Here is a 21097-nt window from a genome sequence, read left to right on the forward strand (position 1 = left end):
ACTTGTGTATCTCTAATACTCCAGCAACATGGAAATTCTCATCCCAAAATAAAAAAATTCTGAGTTGTTTAAAATCAGGTGAGTGATACTTTTTATGACCTGCACATCCAATATTTACTATCAAAGTGCATTACAAAGTAACTGGAAACTTTCTCATCCATGTTGACTTTATTTTTCATTTACAATAAAATAAACCAGAAAAAACCCAGAACTGTCTCTTTGTCTCATGTAAATTCAGTTTTCAGCAGAAACGTGAGTACTATGTGTTAACTAGCAAACTAGTTAATATATAGTAAATGCCTATTCACTCTTACACAGATAACATTTTATCGGTAAAGTCATCTCTCATAGCTTATGCTGACATTAACTGTGATAAATATAAAAGCTTTGGATAAGAATACATTCACTGACGCTGAAGCAATCACAAAAAAGCTGCCACTGGTACGGGAAAACACACAGGCCAATTATCTTCATCACCGTTAGGACTTAAGCAAAAATGTATTAATGTATGTGTGGATGTGTGTTTTAGCGAATAGGGATTCCTGTGCAGAATTATGCCCCTCTCCCCACTCCCATTTCAACATGGAGGTCAGAGGTCACGATGAGACACTGTAAAAAAGCAGTACCCATGGGTCTGCTAGGGAGTCATGCTCAAGGTCACTTTAGCTGAGTGGATGTGCTTGCTGTCATGGGGAGCATCCTTCAACACGACAGCTGTCTTCAGATGGAGTTGCAACAAATCTCTCGTGTTCAGAGATTTAACAGCACCACAACAAGCAACAAAACCATAAAGGATTCCCAAAACAGGAATGGGAAACATGAAAATAATAGTTTGATATTAAATAATAACAACCACAACAAACAGTAACAACAAATTATAGAGAAACCAGAACAAAAAACACCCATCACTACAGGATATGATAATCCACAACTCAATGAATGAAAGTTTTAACTGGCTCTGATTTCAGATTTGAGGCATTTGTGAACAACTGCAAAATCAGAAAAAGTGCAAATACACTGTATACGATATTGCTCAGTCAACTAGGTCAGGTGAACCTGAGTATGTTAGATATGTACTTCTTTATACTTAAAATTATTTTATGATAGACACAGTGGAAAGATTTAAATGGATTGTTTTCCAAAGCTAACTGCAGTGGAGGTTTCTTCATGATTTTTTTTAGCTTCCAGAGAACAACTGGTAAAAAGTAAAAGCAGAGATGATTTTAACGCTGATGTACTGAGCAAGTTTCCCGTTAATTTTCATACTGCAAGGAATGGAAAAGATGGCTGCCTCTAAGGTAGTGACAACAACGTTCAAATCTTTCACACTTAAGTATGCCCGTAAAAACAGTTGAAAGAAATGTAAAGCGTGTGTTATTTGTACCAAAAGAGCTAAAACACCAGTAAAGTCCTTCAATTGTACTGCATTACCCAGTAAAAGCCCAGTAGAAGTGTAAGTCAAAATTTCTTGCAAAGTAATCAAACTTCTGAATATCACATTCACGTTAAATTAGGCCCTTAACTACAGTTAAACCCTTGATTAATTCCTGCCTTACAATTTGTGCATATCATATGTGTTATACAATATAATTCTTACAGCAAAAATACCCAATGTGTTATATCCATTCACAATAAGTTCATTGTGATGATAACGTGTTATAATGCCTTATGAGCTCCACTTTAAGGAAGTGTAACCATGTCCAGTAAATGTTATTATAAATACAAGTACATGTCAATAGTAAGAACATGGAAGACAGAACCAGATCACAGTTAACATTCATTGGTAAGAGAGTAATGTATCTATTGCAGTGCTTCAATTCGATCAATCCAATCCATCCCAAATGTTTGGTTTTATCTCTACCCCTTACCTTCTCATTCTTTTCTTGTACATTACTTGGTCCTTTCTATTATGTCCCAAAAATGTTGTAAATGCCCTAGTTAATCTCCCAGTCAGGTACAGCATCACTGCTTAGGACAGGTTTTCACAGAAAAAGGCCCAGTAATATCTTAGTACTGCGCTCCCAATTTTTTTTTTTTTGATTTGGTTGGTCATCAATTCTATTTGATCCCAGACCAGCTGTGGAGATAGGAGCTCCAGCCTGAGCTCCGAGTCCTGGACCCCTCCTCTTCACCTACACAAAAGAGAGCAGATAAGAAATTATAGATGCTATATACTACAGCACTTTAACACCTAGAGACTAAAGATTAACAAGATGATTTTGTTCAAATTGTAAAGGGGTGGTATGTGTCTATAACAGTTATTGCATAATGAATAAATAATTTATAGGGTGCTTGAATCTGTGGGCTCAGATGCTGTGTGTGAACACTGACATTGTTACAGTGACAAACCCAGAGTTTATAAGTTTAGTGGGTGCTAAGGGTGCTAGCATATTTTTAACCAGTACTGATATATTTCGTATATATGTTTTAGTTTATATGTTACATGATTAACCTTTTTAACAACATGACCATGCTTTTTTGGACACATTGAGTAAACTGCTCTGTAGTGGGATGCAAAGCAGTATGTCCCAATTTTATAAACGGTGTTCATGTACTGTACCTTGTGCAATGGCAGCCAGTTTGCTTTTCTCCTCTGGACTGAGCTGCAGCATTGTGTGAATAACGGGCAGGAGCGCCTGCCTCTCACTGCCGGATTGCAGGAAAATGAATTGCAGCAGGACATTCTTCAGATACTCCAGGTTGGCCACACTCTTCTCCCTCTCATGGTTTCGCTCTAGACGACGTACTTCACTCTTCAACAGCTAGCAGGTGAAAATTAACAGCAATTTGAAATTAAAAAACAACCTAAGATTTTGACATCTGTATATCTTTTACTAGTGTGGACAAGAAATATTTTTTGGGGACAATAGACCTTTTCACAGCAAACATTTTACTTGTCATAGCAGCACAGACATGGATGTAACCAATTACATCCAAGCTGGTTCCGTTCTATTTAAGGGAACCAGTGAAACATGCCACTGAACCAGCCTGCACTGGCCAAAGGAAATATTGCGCACTCATCATTTATGTTAATTACACGTTTTCCCTTCTGTAAAACGTCAAAATATGTTTAAAAAAAAAAAAAAGCAGCAAAGATGTAGTGACGCAAGGAGTAAAATTATTTTTAGAAAGACAAAAAAGTTCAGACATATTCCTTTGTTTTTCAAATGACATTACAAATGAGGAACAATATAGATACTATTATAGCCTATTTAAAGATTAAAGATATTAGTAATAAAGAAAAAAATGGAAAATAAAAACGATATTGTTGGTCTACAATGCGAACTGATTTTAAAATGTGTTATTGTACATATAAATATATTCTTTCATTGTCATTCAACACAGAATTTGCAAATCCTAATGTTTTTGTGGGTTGTACATATATCGCGTTACTCGTTTAAACGGGCGAGAGTATTTTTGATCACCGCTACTTCCCGTAGTGTGTTCCGTAACGGCATACGTCACACAACAAGTATGGCGGCTTCCTAGGACATCTCTCTCGGGTGGAAGAGAGACATTAAGAAGTCTGGTTATGACAAACATTTCATTGTTGTCCGTCAGTTAGGTGTGGAAAAAAAAAACTAACGAAAAATGGGATTAGAGCGTCTGCTGTGTCGGGCGTTGGAGTTTTACTCCAAACAGCTTCGACTCGTTAACATGCAGCAAAAAGTCAGCGTCTCTCGAAACGCGTCCATGTTGCCGCAGGCTTCACCGAGCAGCGGCCTGTCCGAGCGGTTAACGTGTGTTTCCGGACTGTGCAGCAGGATATTCGGTGCCGCTCACAGACAGCTGGCAGCCCGCCGCAACCTCTCCGCCTCCACCCAGCTTTCCAAAGATGTCACCCTCTTCGAGCACGACAGGTCCCGCTTCTTCCGGCTCCTCTCGGTCTTCTGCGGCGGACAGTTTCTTTTCTGGACGTACATGGCTCACTTCGCTTACACCGAGCTCAGAAATACAGGAGGCGCTACAGATGAAGGGAAAGCCGAGGCGTCCGCCACAACGACCACCACCGGGCTCGCTGGGATGTGGAGTTTCGAGATGAACCTGGGGTCAAACACCTGGAGGTACTGCTTCACGCTGGGATGCCTGTCAATCGGAGCAGGGATAGTCGGGCTCGGGATTGTGTTCTGCCGTCGCTCTGTAAGCCAGGTGGTTTTACATAAAGGGGGCAAGATGGTGACTGTTTGCACCCAGTCACCTTTGGGACCAGGCCGAGGCCGGAGGGTAACAGTCCCACTGTCTGAGGTGGCGTGTCACACTCACAGACATGAGTCTCCCTCATTCATCCCCCTCAGGGTCAAAGGACACAAGTTCTACTTTCTCTTGGACAAAGAGGGGACCCTGAACAACGCTAAGCTGTTTGACATCACTGTGGGGGCATACCGACAGTTTTAAATAGGGGTCTCCAAGACTGTGTTAGGCACTAAAAACCAATGGATGGCTGGTCAACAGATCTGATTTTACACAACTACGGCATGTCAATTTGTGTTTGATTCTCTTCATTGAAATAAAATCTACATGATCAATAGTATAGACTGGTTTGGGTTAATTTATGTCTATTATGACATGACGTATCTATTCTGTTGACACTGTTTAAAGCTGAAACAATTAGTCAATTGACAAAAATTTATCAGCAGCTATTTGGACAGTCAATAAAGTCATTATTCATCAAGCAGAGATGTGACACATTCCAAAATGTCCTGTGTTTCTTGTCTTACGTGATATTTAATTGAATATCTCTCAGTTTTGAACTGTTTGTTGCTCAAAACAAGACATTTGGAGCTGTCGCAATAGGCAGCAGTACATTTGAACAGCATTTTTCACTACTTTCTGATATGTAGACTAAATGGTTGATTGAGAAAATGATCAGCAGAGAAACTGAAAATTGAAATAAGTGTTCGCTTGTGTCTAATCTGCCACAATGAAATAGTTATGAAATCCTTTCAAACGCATTTCACATTTAAAATTTAATGTGTGTATGATTTAAAGTTTTAAGTTAAATTAACTTTTTGAGCAAAATATTGTGAAAGTAAACTGATTAACATCATTGATCTTTCTGCATGTGTGTGTACATATACTTACAGTGATCTGCTCCATGAGAACAGCATTGGTGGCCTCAGTTTCATGCAGCAGGCTGTTCATATGCTCCATGCTGCGGGTGGCTGTGGTCAGCTTTTGACTTAGCTCTTCTTTGGTAGGCTCCACCGCCCACACAAATGGCTCTAGAGATGAAACCAAAGATATACATAAGTAAAGATTGTGATTTGAGTGGTTTCTGGGTGTAGAAGCCAAGTGTGTGGCTCATGTCCTGATGTCTTGTTTTTTTACATAGTTTGGTGGATGATCACATGAAGCACTGTCATTACAAAATAAAATATTATAATTATACAATATAGTATTTTTAATAATTGTCATAGACTCTACTATCATACTCCTACAAAAATAGATAATTTAGTTAATGAATAACAATCCCATCAGTGTATAGTGAAATACTTTTTTACTTCTTCCTGAATTTTCACTCTTTGACCCAAACAGAATGACAACTGTTTTGCCATATTTGGGTCAGAGTTAATATGGAACTTGTGAGACGGATGAAGTACTGTTCATGGTGCACCCCTGCTGTTAAACGCACCTTGTTTGGGATCCGGAGACGTGAGAAGCTGCTCCAGAGAGGGTAGGGGTGTAAGTGCAGGAGAAGGGCTCTCAGTCTCAGTGGTCTCCATACCCTCACCCTCTTCCCTGGCCATTGACTGAAGGTCGCTGAAGCCCACTGGTCCCAGCCCTGCCTGGTTCTGATCTGTGCTCCTGCGCTGAGGGTCTGATACCAGAGGCTTACGGCTTGACTGGACCAACACTGCACCTGAAAGAGGGTGTAAGGTTTGTAAAAGAACAACATGTTGTCATTACAGATTATTTTACTATTCAATATGTAATTTGTTATTTTATCATCCTCTGATTACAGTAACTATCATGGTTTCAACATGAAGTGCTTTTATATTTCAGAAAAGGGGTCAAACAAGTCAAAGACGTGAAGCATCTCAAAGAGCAGCTCTGGACTCTTTAAGCCCGTGCAGTATGCGCAATCCTTTACTATGAGTTCCCACTTAATTTCACGCCAAGCTGTGAGTCAGTGTCCTACTTCATTGGGACATGAGGGGGCACCAGACATTCTCGTGTTAACCAATTCCGCTGGAATAAACAATGTCAAGTGTGAAGAGAAGTTTGAGAGAAAGGACGGAGCACTTAAGGGAGTGGGTGGACAAAAGAGAAGATTGTGATTAATGAACCTGAAACTGAACCAAGAGGCCAGACCTAACCAGTGCCCTTACCTTCCCACCTCCAGTCTGGTACTCCACTCCCACTCCCACCCCCACTGTAGCTGAGTGAGATGATTGAGATGATAAGCTCCTGCTACATGCATATGTCATTTTTTGTGAGTGTGAATACATTAGAGTTTGACCAGCTTCTGTAGTCTGACCTGGGCTTAACACTAAAGGGTCCACAGGGAACGCTGAGAGCTCAAAAGAACACAAATAAAACCAAACATTTTTAGCTAATAATGTGTAATACTGCTGCAAAAAGGGGAACTGATTTATGATATACTACAAGTCTTTGATATTATATAGGACTCAGCAGCAACAACAGTCAGCAACACAGAGAGCTGAAGACAAAGCCGCAGCCTCCACTGTTTTCTAACTTGTAAAAGACTTTATTTGTAGTTCATTAGCTACTTACTTAGCTACCGTTTAGATTAAAGAAGAAACTGAGCAAAACATGACAAGAAACCTTCATCAATTTATAAATGTAACTGTTAAAGATTCATAAAAAAAAGTCTATGAGAACAGTAAAAACTTTCAAGAGTCCAGCAGTTTTATGGCTACCTGTCCAATACAGCCAGTAAGACACACTAATGTTGAACCCTTCTGCATTTTAACTGACACTAAATTCAAATAAAGTGGTAAAAAGGCTCAAATATAACTCTCAATAAAGACTGATATCGGCTCAATATATCGGAGTAATCCTGGCGTGCATTTATGAGCCACTAATGATGAGTCTGTCCAGATGTCACAGTGAGCGGTTTGCCACACTGAGAGGCGGGAACAGAGCTGAGGAGCCTCACCAACACCTGGCCCTATTGAAGTGACAGAGAAGACACACGCACTTGCCTCTCCTAGTCATCACTATGTATTTGCTGTTTGACTCCAGAGGGCAGCTGTGTGGGAGGTGATGAATGAGCTTCCAGTGCTGCTCCACTGATGAACACACCAACCCCCCCCCCCCGTTCTCTCTCCCATCGTTCCTCTCATAGAAGATCAGAGTAAACATACTAGAAAACTTTCAATACTCAACTCAACACTTGCTGCTTTGTTAGATCTCTTTATATGATACCATCAGTCACTCCTTGTTTCATTGAACTACAGTTACTTCTTCGATTGTTTTTGTGACTTTGTGATATATAAATGTCTAACCTCACCCTGTTCAACTGCTACTTCACATACAGAATCAAGTTCTCACTGCCTGATAAATTTGGATCAAGTTTCTGATTTGTCTGAATGCTTACTGTTCTGACTCTGCAGGTTGAAGAGTTGCTCCTCAACACGGGTCAGCTGGCTTTGCAGGGTCTCCACAGTGGCTCGATGGTCATCCTGCAGCTTCCTCAGCTGCTCCCTGTACGTCTGGCGCTGGGCCTCGACCTGAGATGACAGGTCAGCCTGAGCCTGGGACAGGTCTGACCGCAGAGCCACGTTTTCTGACTGCACTGACAGCAGCCTGGAGGTACAGACAGGGGGAGGGGGCATTAAAGGAAAAGTGTAGAGAATAAAGAATAAGCAGCAATGGTCTAATCAGCTGTATCCAGCATGTGTGCCTATGTCTCATGATTACAAAAAGATTTGAAAAGAAAATCAGAAAATACATATATGGAGTGTGACAACATGGTAGTACAGTAGATTCCATACAAGACAGGGTCAACTAACAACAAATAAAAACCCCTAAGCCTAGCCAGCTCACCTCTCGCGGAGTTCTGCCTCCTTGGTCACAGTTTCCTGGAGGATTTTGTTGTGTCTCTCCAGCAGAGTGTCGTGTTCAGTCTGGAGCTGCTGCAGCTCTGCTGTGCTGCTCTGGAGGTTCTGATGGCTTTCTGTCAGCCTGGTCCTTAGCTGTTCTACCTGAGAGGACAACTGCTCCCTGCCAGACAAACATCGCATTCATTACATTCACATCACTCTTACAGTGTTGACTGATGCATACAACTAAATTAGCATTCACTTTAATATGATTCATTGAGATTGTGCCTGCAATTAAAAAAAAAACATAGGCTGTGTTATCAGACCTTTATCAGCTTTTACTTATGTCACACAATGTAAAATAGTTGTATAACAATCGTGTCTTTGTTTTGGTTTAAAAATAGCAAGAAACACAGTTTTTTGAATAGTTTAAAAATATTTATTACCATTTCTTACAATACTAGCTATTAACTCAACCACTATTAGGTACTTTCCTGGCTGTGTATTTGCCAGTAGGTTTTAATGCTGCAGCTTTAAGGTTGTTTGAGGGTGCCGCACCTCCTAATTTTAAATAGTGCAGCAGCACAATGACAGGGTTATAATTCCTCTGTGCTGAAGTAGAGAGTTAGTGCAGCAAAAACATGTCACAGTCCTTTGTAGATTACATTCACCGGGCACTAGCAGGACACAATTCACAGCTACGCTTTCTGATTACCTCCCTGCATCTCCCTTTGTACACAACTGTCATACAGGTGTTGTCCTTACCTCTCTAGTTTGCCAAAGTCTCCTTCACCCTGAGCGGTGGTTTTGCTCTTCTGCTGTTTGAGCACATTGTGAACTCGCACCTTGTAACCCTCAAACTCGCCTGTTGTTGCCTCAAGCTCAGCCTGGAATCAATACAAGGATAAAGCAGAGATATACAATAAATAACACAGCGCACATGTATTGTAGATTTAACTTTTATGCTCTCTCAAACGAGGAATTATAACTGCAAACAGTATGATAGACTGGGAGATGATCAGATTTGTGGTTGTAATATCTGTTTACCTCCATGATCTTAAATATTATTCATCTTCAAACCCAAAGAAAACAACTAGTAAACTGCTAACTTTATTTTCATACTGATGATGTTTCAAATAGTGCGTCATCAACCCACTTAGTCACAATCTCGTCATCAAATTTTCTCAAATGACTTCATTTCATTCTGCTGCACTCAAACTCACTGTACTCACACAATGTACCTCTCTTCGGAAAAACACCATTTGGTAAATGCCACAGGTGAATAAAAAAGGCAATTTCAACCAGAAAACACTGTTTGTCTCACTAATGCTTGTGCTTCAGCTTGTGTGTTTCTTGAATGCGCACTTCAAATCTTTTTAGCCATCTTTCCCAAATAGTGACATTCTTCATTCATACACCTCTTTTAACGACAGCTGTTTTGAACCATTTAGCAGACAATAGCACACTGATCAAAAATCCATATGAATATCTCAGACTGTAGTGTTGAGCTGCTTTTAATAAGGCGATGAGAGAGGACAGGAATGAGATGAGAGAAAGATGAAAAACATTTTTTATTCTGCAAAGGCAGAGTAAGGCACAATAATAAAAGTTCTAATTGAAGAATACGGAGGAAGAAAGGTAGACGCTGTTAGAGGAAAAGAAGAATGGAGAACAAAGAGTGATTTATACCACATAGACTCTCACTGATATAAATGGGCTGGACAAATTATATGAAAAGCTAGAGTTTAACAAAATATAAGTTAAAAGCACAACAAAGTACAGTCTCTAAAATGACCATAATGTGGAATTAACTCCTCTAGGATGGTGGGAAAATGCGATTTTCACACCGAGTAGCAGAAAAAGAGCAGAGAGCAGTGAAGATAATAGCTAAATCAAGTTGTGAAAGCTAATTACAGCTATTTACCAGAAATGTATAGTTGGTGGGCGGTGACTTTTTATCCAAGTCTTTTTTAAATTATTGCAGAAATTTGTAATAAAAAAAGAATATGTCCTATAAACAATATGAGCAGTTTGCTTATTACTGTTTGCCTTAATTGATCCAACTTCTTGTCATCAATTTCACATTTGCATTTTGACGACAGTATGTGTTGCAGCTCCTCAAATATTTTTATCATTTTCTCAACCCCAGTCACACCAAACTAGAAACAAGTAGCTGATTAATCAGCTAATTGTTTGACAGAAAATTACTTGACTAACTGTTGAAATTATTCTTCAAGCAAAAACATCCATTGTTGTTTTTAGCTTTCAAACATTCTATTTGATATTAGTATAAATTAAATTGGACTTTGGACTGTCGATCACACAAAAAGCGAGTGAGTTGTCAATTTGGATGTCAATGTAATTTGAAGAAGGCATTTTTCAAATTTATGTAAAACTCAGTGTGTGTACCTTAGCAGCATCTCTCTCCTGCTGCAGGCTGTTGATCCGTTGCTGCAGGGAGCTGCTGGTTCTTTGTTGCTGTTCCAACGCAGACTTCAGCTGCTCCTGCAGACGATGGCGCTCCGCCATCAAATCACACACCTCGATCTAATTGCATAAACACACATACTTTCATGTGTTACATTTTCATGGCCAAAATGTTGATAAGCAAAATTCTATATTTCATAAAAAGGGACAGCAGAGAGAGGTTTTGCTGGGTAGTGCTGTCTGTGTTACCTTGGAGCTTTCTAGCTGCTGTTGGTGAGCCTCTAGCTCTCCTTTCAGGGAGGCCTGCAGCATCATGAGGGAGCTCTCCTGCACTCGCGCACACACACAGTGACAATTTAAATGCATACACCCATATATGCAAACATGACAACGCACACAAATGATTAAAGATTCCCAACATCTTCAAGGCCTTCTCCACAATCACACCCGCACATGGTTGCATAACACTATTTACATTCATCAGGCAGTAATGTTACACACAGTAATAGGCAATCCAGCGGGACACTCTTTCAACCCCCCCCCCCCCCCATAGACACACACACACACACACACACACACACACACACACACACACACACACACACACACAGACCTGTTTCTTGGCATCGGTCAAGTCCTTCCTGGTCTTCACCAGCAGCTGTTTCATCTTGGAGGTCTTCTCCTCCCCCTGATCGAGCTGGGACTTCAAAGCCTCTGGAGACAGATACAGATGCACGGGCACATGTGCACACACATACACAAACAGACACATGAAATGGTTTAAGTGCATTTCATGTATTCTGTAGGATTTTTATTTAAGGACATTTTTCCAGTATTTTGCCTTAATTATACAGTTTGACTGTAGAGCAACAGGAAACATGGAGCGAGAGGGAGGGAAAATACATACAACACTATTTCCCATCTGAGGACCCTGCAGATTCATGATAGACAGCAAATACAGGAATATGGATGTTTACTATCAGTGAATGCAGACTTGATTCCTTGTATTCCTAAAACCTGCAGGACACATTTCTATCTTAACGTAGAACTGAAGAGCACTGTACAAGTTAGGTTGAAGATAAGATAAGATAAGATAGCCTTTATTAGTCCCACAGTGGGGAAATTCACATGGTTTTGGATCTGATCAACCTACAGAAAAAACATTTTTTGTGGAATCATGCTATGATACAACTGTGTGATTAAAGCTGGCATGCTTTTATTACTATTCCATTCCTAAATAAATCTACAGCGCCACATAAAAGAAACTGCAGAGTTATTATTCTGTGTTTCAGCAGGTGAGTGGAAATGTGAACATATCATCCATACCGATTTCCTGTTTCAGAGTGTCCTCTTTCTGGGTGAGGGTGTTTATCTGGGTCTTTAACTCCTCAGCACACTCATCTCTCTCTGAGAGTTTGGTGTTGAGTTCTTTCACCAGACGCTCGTAGTCGGCCATCTCCATGTCCAGCAGGGAGTTCTGCTGCGCCTCCTAGAGGCAGTGTCAACATACCACATCATTACAAGGAACAAAGCTAAAACCTCATCTTGCTGTCAGTCAGGTCATTTATCTCAAACTATAATTACAATTGGAACCATATCCTTGTTACAGAAGGCAAGTGGAATTTTTATTTTTGCCAGGATCAGTTTTTGGCCACAATAATTTTTCTATCTCACCTAGTGCACTTCAGCCTCTTGTGGTCTTTATTACTACTCTTAAATAACAAACTTTCTTAAAAATGAATCGTGCCTAACATATGATTATCTGTCTTTTACTCTCAAAAGAAATAAGTATCATCCTCATAAAATAAGTTTATTGGGCTGTACTAACAATGTAGACACATGACAAATTCAAACCTCCTGGCAGCTTTCGTGTACACTGCTGTACTATGTAGGTCTCCACTAATGGAAAAGCAACAGCAGCGTCTGTGCTGTGGGCTAGAATTGCTCTCTTTCTCTCTGAGAGGTGCTGCTGTAGCTGCAGGCCGGCCATCACCAGTCCAGTCGCTTGACTGGACTGGTCCTTGGAGACACGCTAGTATCCGAGAAGCATTTGTGTGTCAGTGTGTGTGTACCTTGCGTAGCTGGTCCAGCTCCTGGGCAGTCTGCTGAGACTGCTGCTGCTGCTTGCGGAGCTCAGCTGTCAGCTCTTCTACCTCCTTCATGGCAGATGTCAAGTCCTGCGCATGCAAGCAAACACAAAGGAGGTCTTTGGTTGGTCAAAAGCTTTCTGTCGATTTCATATTATCAAATGAATGAATTATGATGTGAAGATACTCATTTGTAAAAGACACTGAAGCAGGTTAGTCTGAAGTTTCAGTTTCTGTTATAAGACTAGCTTAAATACAAAACAAGGAGCAAAGGCTGGCGTGACCTCTGACCAGGACACAACAGTAAAAGATGCATGTCTCCTTATTTCTACCTTGATCTTCTGTTCTTTCATAGCCCTTTCAGCCAGCAGGTCTCTGTCCAGACTAGCTGACTGTCTTTGCAGCTCCTGGTTCTGGGCCTCCAGCTGCCTCACCGTGCTCCTTATGGTCTCCATACCAGCCTGCATGTCCTCTTTCTCACTGCTCAGCGTCTCCTTCTGCAAAAGCATAAATACTCCAGATTACTCTCTCTGTCAGGTGACAAACAATCTTTAAAAAGAGAATGTGCTCTAATTATATTTTGTGAAATGAACAAGGGTTGACATTCTTACAGAAGGCCAGTTTTGACTCTCATGACTCTCACTAAGTGAAAAATGTAGTCTTTTACAATCCCACTGGACACAGTAGGATTGTAAAAAGGGTGGAAAAAAGGGTGGATGTCACACTGAAAAAGGTTGTCTTTCTTAAATCTGAAAATGTTACCACTTTACAGATGCACTGTTTTCATCTGAAAACCCACATATAGGCAAATGCACCAAACCTGTATGAACACACGTTTGAAAGTCATTCATGCAAATCTGACAGCGGCAGGCTCTACGGGCTTTCTCTGCAAGGTACACTGAACCAGCAGCAGCAGCAGCCACTTCCCATCATCTGTCAACCAAACACCGAATCTATGATTGGTACACAGAGATGTCCAGACGTACTCTGAGATCCCTGAGTAGCTTCAAGTCTGCCCGCCTCCCCCTGAGACCTATGAGCGCACACAAGAATAAACCTGTGTCTCAGAAAATGGAGCCGAACTAGAACGCAGCAGATGGAAGCTAAACTCCGCTCCATTTACTTCCCTGTTGTTCTCTCACTGGAAAGAGACAGTTATGAGCTTGGGGAGAGGAGTATATATAAACACAATTTCTACCTAGCTCACCCAGTCACATCTGATGGGCTATTTGAGGGTGCAGGGCTGTCAACCATAGCCGGGTAAAGTGTCGCTGGCTAAAATGACTCACTGTAAATCAGATGAAAACTGAGTTATGCGAGAAGTATTGGAGAGATGTATTGCTGGACAAAGTGGCACTGCTGAGATTTACTGGTGGGTGAGAGCACTTCATGTGTTTGTTAGTGGTAATGTGTGTGCGCGTGTGTGATTGAGTGTGTGTTACCTGTGTGACAGTGCTGCTGAGTCGTTTGGTCAGCTCTGCAATCTGTCTCTCCGCCGCCTCCACCTTCTCTCTCTCCTTATCCAGTTGCTCTGTTTGTCTGTCGTAATCTATCTGCAGGTTCTACAAACACACACACACAAATTCACTACTCGATTGACTAGCTCAGTGAAGGTAAACACTATGCATCTCAGATATCAGCTGCGTTTAGATTTGAGTAAGGGACAAAACTCTCATTAGACACAACAGAGTGGTTTCTCCTCTCATGGAAAGCAGAGTGCAGTCTGGGGGCTGCTTATGGAGACCACTGGGAGTGACATCACGCACAAAGTTTGTTTTGAAGAGAGCATCCTTCCACTTGCCAATTAGTTACATTAGGAATGCAGAGAATTAATCAAATGTTTAATGATCAAAACTGTCAGTTTTATTATGGGTCAAGTTATATTGTGCTTTTATTTTTGAAGAAAATCTAATTATTTAAATTGCCATCAGATGGAGTGACATGTGAATCACCCGGATGCCAGCAGTTCTGCCACTTTTAATGCACAGCACGGCACAGCATGAACACTGCATTGTCTACGTTCTGAAATGTCAAACACTAAGCAATATTGATTCCATTACAACTTCATTAGTGCTCTATTGTGGAATTAATTTATCAATCAAAATAATCAAAATAATTACTTCCTCTAAAATATGCATCCCTACTATATATTATGTTAAATTACAACTATCTTTTACTTAGATGTTTCTGTAAACGATACAGTAACAGAAGTGAAGCAGGACTGCACAGCCTCCCACCTTGTAGCCTTCAGCACCGTGGATGATGTCTTTCATAGAGCTGTTCACTTTCTCCCTCTCTGCTTTCAGTAATTCTACCTCCTCTTTGAGGGTTGCAACCTGGAAAAAAAAAATTTAATAAATTACAGATTGAGCTGTGTACAATCACTAATCTGAACACTGAGGAGAAAATGTGTATAATGTACATTTATATGTATAATTATCTTATGTCCTAAATATGAAGCACTGTTTTCTGACACTATTCACTTTACAAAGAGAACACTGGGAATGTTTTATAAGTTAGGATTTCCATTATAATTTCTGCAATTTACACAATATTTTTATAGTGTATTTCTCTGTTTTCTACGATTTGTATAATGACAATAACTACTGTGACAAAAAAAGTCCCATGTCTTTACTATGTTCATGTTGTTAAATAAAGGTTAACAAACTAACATTTACAGTTTAGAAATATCACTCTCTTACCTCTTTCTTACTGATGTCCAGCTCCTTCTTTGCTTTGACAGCAACAGCTTTGATTTTGTTCATCTTCTCATCCTTTACTTTGTTTTCTTTCTCCAGCGATGCTGAGGGGAGCAGATTTTAGAAAGCTCTGAATTATATTCTGAGATTAAAATCTATCATTTCTTACCTGCTCCTACAAGCAGGTAAACTGAAGGACCATATATTTAGTAAAATAACATACAGTTTGAGATATTAGTTTATTCTACTCATTAACATGGACATGTGTCATCTCCATACCTATTTTATTTGTGATCTCACTGTTAGCGTTTTCCTCAGAGGAAGCTGACTGGGCACCAGGCTCCTAAGAATGTGACAGAAGAAAAAGAGAGAAAGCAGAAAAGAAAGAAGACAAAATAAAACAACACAATTACACATAACATACCAGTTTTTTTTGTATTGTTGGCAGCTATTTTGAAGCTGCAATCTAAGTTAACATTTTTTTTCCATTGACAGTTGCAGTACTGAAACAGCAATGCTACAGACAGCACTGTATTCTGATCAACTGTTGCTGCGTGATCATGTCTCATTAGGCATTTAAAGCAAAATGTGGTCAATCACGATTTAGAATATCTAGTTGTGCTTATGATTGGTCATTAGAATCAGGACAACTTTAAGTATCAAATTCACATTATTGTCCTTTTTTTGAGCTCCACTCACCTGGAGAGCAGCCATCTCACTCCTCAACTGAGATATAAGCGAGTCTTTCTCCGTCAGCTGTTCTCTGTATTCACTTCTTTCTTTCTCCATATTCTCCATTTCCCCTTTCTCCTTCTCTTCTTTCTCTTCAGTCATCAGAGAAATCTGAGTCTGCAGTTTCTGGTTCTCCTCACTAATCTTCTCACTGACTGACTTCATATCCAGCAGGTCTTTTTGCAGCCCTTCGGTGTCCTTCACCACCTCCTCCAGGTTGTGTCTCAACATGTTCCTTTCCTCTTCTAGGTCTTTGATGTGGGCCTGGAGCTCATTTTGCACCTCCTCCACTCTTCTCTCCGCTTGAGCCTCTTCAAGACTATTCTTCAAAAGATCCCTCTCCTTTTCTAGCTCATCTACGCGTGCTCGTAGCTCCACAACCTCTTCTGTGGAATTTTTGAGTTCTTCATTCTGATTTTCTTCCAGAGCTTTGATGGAGGTGCGGGCCTGCTCTGCCTCCTCTGCCGCTGAGTTCAACTTGACCTCTAGGTGCTGCTTTTCAGACATCTCCTGCTCCAGCTGAGCCTCCATGGCTGCCAGTTTGGAGCCCAAAAGCTCCCTTTCTTCCTGGGCTTTGGCAAGTCCTGAGGATGCCTCTTCTAATTTCTGATGGAGGTCAGCCTTTTCTGTGGAGAGCTCTTTGATAGTCAGCTCCAGAGCAGAAACTGCCCCCTGCTTTCTCTCCACCTCCTCTTTCAGGCTCTCCTCTATCTTTTTCCTCTCCTCTTTCAGATGTTGCACTTCATCTTCATTCTCTTTTTTCAGGCCTTTCAACTTCTCTGCCTCCTCTCTCCGCAAAAGTGCATCCTTCTCTTTATCTTCCAGCAGCCTCTCAAATTCCTTTGTTCTCTCGTCGTTCAGTTTTTGCATTTCCTCTTCTCGCATCTGAAGCAGGGACTGTATTTTGTCTCGCTCTTCAGTCAGTGTGTTGACCATCTCTTTAAGGTCTTGAGTCATGCTTTCCTTCATCTGCATTTGGGAGAGGATCTCCTCATTCTGCTTGGTTAGCTCCTCCACTGATTGCTTCAGCTCACAGGTCAAAGTTGTTTGCTCCTCTACAGATGCCTGGAGTTTCTCGTCATCGCCTGGGGAACCTTCAGCCTTCAGCTTCAGGTCTGTCACGTTCTCCATCAGAGTATTTTTCTCCTCTGTCACCTCTTTGATCCTCACCAACAGTCCATCTCTCTCCTGGTTCAGTTGTTCGATCTTGTCTTGGAGTTCTTGTACAGTACTAGCAGCCTGCTCCTTCATGGCTTTGTACTGAAGAACAAAATCTTTTGTCTTCTCACCCAGTTCTGTCTCCACACCTTGAAGTATGTCTCTCATGTGTTGACACTCAGCCAAGGCAGAGTCTCTGTCCCTGGTCAAGGTCTCACACTGGTCCCTAAGCTCCTGGTTTAGCCTCTGCTGCTCCTCTAGATTCACTGCCCACTCTTTGGATTCTCCTTGGACGTCTTGTTGGTCAGGATCAAGAGTCATTATAGAGTCACTGGGGGCACTTTCCCTGGTCATCTGCAGCTCATTGATTTTGAACTCCAGCTCCTCTCTCTCCATCTGGAACTCCTCCTTGGTCCTCTCCAGCTCTGCCTCCATCTCACTCTTCACATTACTGAGCAGGGTGAGCTCGTCCTGTAACATAGTGTTCTGGGCTTGAACGTCTTCCAAAGCTGCTCTCAATCTGCTGGTCTCTGTCTCCGCTCCATCACCGTGGCTGGTGTTGTCTTGACTTATGCCAGACAGCTCCAGCATTTTGGCGATCCCTGAACCACGAGCAGGTTCCTCATCCTCCTCTTGCACATCCTGCAGATAGCTGTCTGGAAAAAAAACAGTCATGTTAATTCAGAAGTTATTCAGACTTTCATGTAACAATTAAGTAATTCAAATGTTTAGTTATACCATGAACAGAAGAATGAAAGAAGTATGTTGGTGTTGAAATACCAGCCTAATTTAAAGCAAGCAGTAATTCAGCTGTCATTTGACATGACTTTATTCACTCCAGAAAACATGTTATCAAAAGAAAAGTATGTTCTTAAATATACCAACCATGGGTTTTACTGCAGATAAGAAATAAAATTATGGTTTAGTGGACACTTTTTCATAAAAATTCTGGTCACTCAATATTGCAATTTGTAGCTTATATAATTCATTTTAAAAAATACTTAAATTATTAAGAAAATAACTGTTAAATCACACATTGTGTCATTGCTTCAACAAGTTAAACTACCTTCTTGAAAGTGAGTGGCATTCACTATAACAAAAACAGTGGTTAATGTTCTGATTTCTGTCTTTAAATGAAGGGCTGTTGTACCTTTGAGAGCGAGCTGCTCAGTCAGCTCCTCGTGAAGCAACAGGAGGCGCTCCCTCTCAATCTCGAAGTCCTCCTCCAGAGCCCTCATTTCCCCATTGTGCTGAAGACTCTTCTGAGCCAGATCCTCCTTCAGGTTCTCCACCTCCTGCTGGGCCTCTGTCAACTCCCTTTGGTGGCTCTCCTGTAACTCAGCAATCTCCTGGGATTTTTGCTCTTGGATCGCTTCCAGTTCAGCTCGAAGGGTTTGCAGCTGAACTTCTAAGCAACGGCGGACTTCTTCTGCGCTCTCTTTTGCACTGGCATTTTCAGCTTGGCGCTCCCTCTCTCTTTCACTCTCCCTCTCCCTGTCACTCTCTTCTCGCTCTTTCAGTAATTTCTGGAAATAAGCCACTTCTTCCTGGTGTTTATTGTTGCATTCATCAATACTGTTCTCTAGGGCCTTGATCTTCCTTTGGTGGTCTTCTACCACACGGTCAAGCTCTCCTTGCAGCACCGCTAGATCATCCTGCACAAAATAACATTAAGGCACATGTTGTAAGGCTCCTGTTTCATTATAAACATACAAGGATCAATGAATAGACCTGAGAAACTATTGGAATATACCATATTTCATAAAATGTCAAACTTGATCTTATGTGTTGTTTTTTTTTTCACCTTGGCTTGCTGCTTAGTCCTCTCCAGATCTTTACGCGACAACGTGAGACTTTGCTGAGTCTCTGCCTTCTCCAGCAGTAAGGCATCCATTCTCTCAGTCAGCTCCTACAGGATTATAAAAAAGTACAGCGAGTTAACATATGGATATCTATAGCAGACACATGATGAGATGCTGCCCTTCCAACAAACCTGTATCAGTGTGGAGTCATCTGAACTGCTGTTACTGTTTTCTGATTGCTGTTTGAAGGATTGAACCTCCTTTTCCAAATCTGATAAAAGAAATAACATCTTGTCACATACTTGTGTACTATTGACCCACAGAATCAAGCCTTAACACAAACTTTAACAGCATTTACACCTACCTGCACACCTGCTCTTCATCTTCTGCATGGCAGCCATCTGCTTCTTGGCAAACTTGATAAGGTCATCTTTGGACAGTGTGTCCAGCTGAGAATACAATGTAAAGAAAGATCAGGAGCATTAATCTAGACAACAGCACAATTGTTTGTTTGCCTTTTTAAGGGAATAATGTTTAAAACATCAATGAGCATTGTGGTTGTTGAAGTGCAGTACCTTTGACTTGGCTGCACCTGCTGGTGATGGTGCAGCAGACTGAGCTTCGGTGCCACCAGGGTCCTGTTTCAGCGGAGGAAAAAGAAGAAATGACAAACCTAAACTGCTAGAGCTATAGGAATATTATATCTGTCAGGCATGCTGTATTACTTCAGACATGCTCGTTAAAAGACTGGTGTCACAGTCAGCACATAGTTTCCTTTGGAAAATCTTAAGGTTAATGTCCTCTGCTAGTGGGCAAAGCCATATTGTTGATAGACCATGTTCTGAAATATTTTCTTATCATTTAGGAGCCACGTTTCAGTTCGGCATATCAAGACTAATAAGTTCTTTAATTTAAATTCGTCTTTCTCAGTATAAACATTTACCCCAATACACTGGATGGCTGAGGAGAGCAATGCCAGTCACTCGGGAAAGCTTATTATATTATTATACATGCCTGTTGTACCAGAAGAATACGACATTATGGTTAATGCTTCAGAGTATTTCCATGTTTTGTCGATATTCAGCTCGGTTAGTAAACAGCTCATAACTTCACCTGCTGGTAGTAGTGTTAGCATTATCTTATATTGTTAGCTAACCTGGAAATGCTAGCTTCATACGCTGTAAGAGACTGTGACCGGCTAAAGCTAACCCACCGGCTATCAACATTTACCTCCATCTCCGTCGGTTCGGCCGCTTAGCTACTTCTCAGTCGTCTGACAAGCAGAGAGAGACAACAGGTAACTTCACCGGACAGAGTCAAAGCGATGTCTAAGATTATTTCAGATTCCTTTGGGGATTTAACACGAAAACATTGCTTCTGTTTTGGTTTGGAGTTAACCACGGGCAGGCTAAAGCTACGACTTGCTTCCGCAATCGTAAACCAAGTGACGTCAGTATTATTTACGTCACAAGTTAAACAGGATATTTTATCCGGGTTGTTTATAATCAACGAGCATTTTTTGGCTTTATTTCTTTCTTTTGCAGATTGTACCCAGCATATTGAATTTAATGTACCTTGTTTACTTGTCAGATACAAATAGGCTTTTTTTTTTTTTTTACATTAACACCTCAAACCTGAGAAATATGTCGAAAAGAGATTCTAATATAGACAAAATACAGTTGCCTACAGCCTCAATGCTTTAGTATCTGGGATTATACTTTAAATATACTGTTAATAAAATTCAGTATTACACAGATGAGTCACATTTCAATGCATTTTGCTATCTGGATTATGAAAGTACACTATATGTGTGACTTGACGGTACACATCACGAAGATAGTTAGCTGTGATAGGCAGAATTAATACAAATACAGCAACTATAGAAGTTAGATTTCTTTTCCACAGATTGCTTTCTTTTTAATTCATCATCTCAAGGACACAGTCACCCAATTATGTCCTAGGCATAGTGTTTTATCTGTATGTTCTATTAGGAAGAATAATCTTGGAATAATGTTACTGAATATATTTTTTTAACTGTATAATAACAATGCATTTAATCCAAGGGGCTGTTATTGTTGTTTGAAGATAAATTACATTTGCACAGTACTGAGTGAAAGGAGATGTCATATTGACTGTTTATGTTGAGAGAGATGTAGTAATCTCTTTGCTGTTTACTGTACTTTAAC

At 40.7% G+C, this 21097-nt stretch overlaps 2 protein-coding genes across 2 annotated transcripts; one reads left to right on the forward strand and one right to left on the reverse strand.

Moving 5' to 3' along the window:
• Nucleotides 1–156: 156 nt before the first annotated feature.
• LOC139635132 (GRIP and coiled-coil domain-containing protein 2) lies at nucleotides 157–20363 on the reverse strand. Its single transcript, XM_071502190.1, has 24 exons — nucleotides 20142–20363; nucleotides 19487–19549; nucleotides 19276–19360; nucleotides 19103–19182; nucleotides 18914–19018; nucleotides 18260–18764; nucleotides 15919–17765; nucleotides 15499–15562; nucleotides 15223–15323; nucleotides 14758–14856; nucleotides 13963–14082; nucleotides 12853–13017; nucleotides 12506–12610; nucleotides 11760–11922; nucleotides 11047–11147; nucleotides 10683–10760; nucleotides 10416–10553; nucleotides 8772–8893; nucleotides 8011–8187; nucleotides 7562–7770; nucleotides 5633–5860; nucleotides 5083–5222; nucleotides 2561–2762; nucleotides 157–2132 (listed from the first exon to the last, which is right to left on the reverse strand). The coding sequence occupies exons 1-24, from the start codon at nucleotides 20145–20147 to the stop codon at nucleotides 2059–2061; spliced, it is 4977 nt and encodes a 1658-aa protein (XP_071358291.1). The 5' UTR covers nucleotides 20148–20363; the 3' UTR covers nucleotides 157–2058.
• On the forward strand, nucleotides 3371–4528 carry tmem223 (transmembrane protein 223). The gene has a single exon (XM_071502312.1). It carries the CDS (start codon nucleotides 3592–3594, stop codon nucleotides 4393–4395), a length of 804 nt encoding a protein of 267 aa, XP_071358413.1. The 5' UTR covers nucleotides 3371–3591; the 3' UTR covers nucleotides 4396–4528.
• Nucleotides 20364–21097: the final 734 nt, after the last annotated feature.

Source organism: Trachinotus anak, unplaced genomic scaffold, assembly GCF_046630095.1.
Source record: "Trachinotus anak isolate AG129_WGS33_773 ecotype Australia unplaced genomic scaffold, CSIRO_AGI_Tana_v1 ptg000001l, whole genome shotgun sequence".
In the NCBI taxonomy this organism is placed as follows: Eukaryota; Metazoa; Chordata; class Actinopteri; order Carangiformes; family Carangidae; genus Trachinotus; species Trachinotus anak.

Bases quoted from the DNA above. Each gene is read 5' to 3' on its own strand.
- tmem223 (XM_071502312.1), top strand. From the start codon at position 3,592: ATGGGATTAGAGCGTCTGCTGTGTCGGGCGTTGGAGTTTTACTCCAAA.
- LOC139635132 (XM_071502190.1), bottom strand. The intron at 14,857-15,222 runs GTAAGAGAGTGA...TTTTTTTTCCAG, and splicing joins TGGACATCAGTAAGAAAGAG to GTTGCAACCCTCAAAGAGGA. The intron at 8,188-8,771 runs GTAAGGACAACA...TTTGTCTGGCAG, and splicing joins GACTTTGGCAAACTAGAGAG to GGAGCAGTTGTCCTCTCAGG.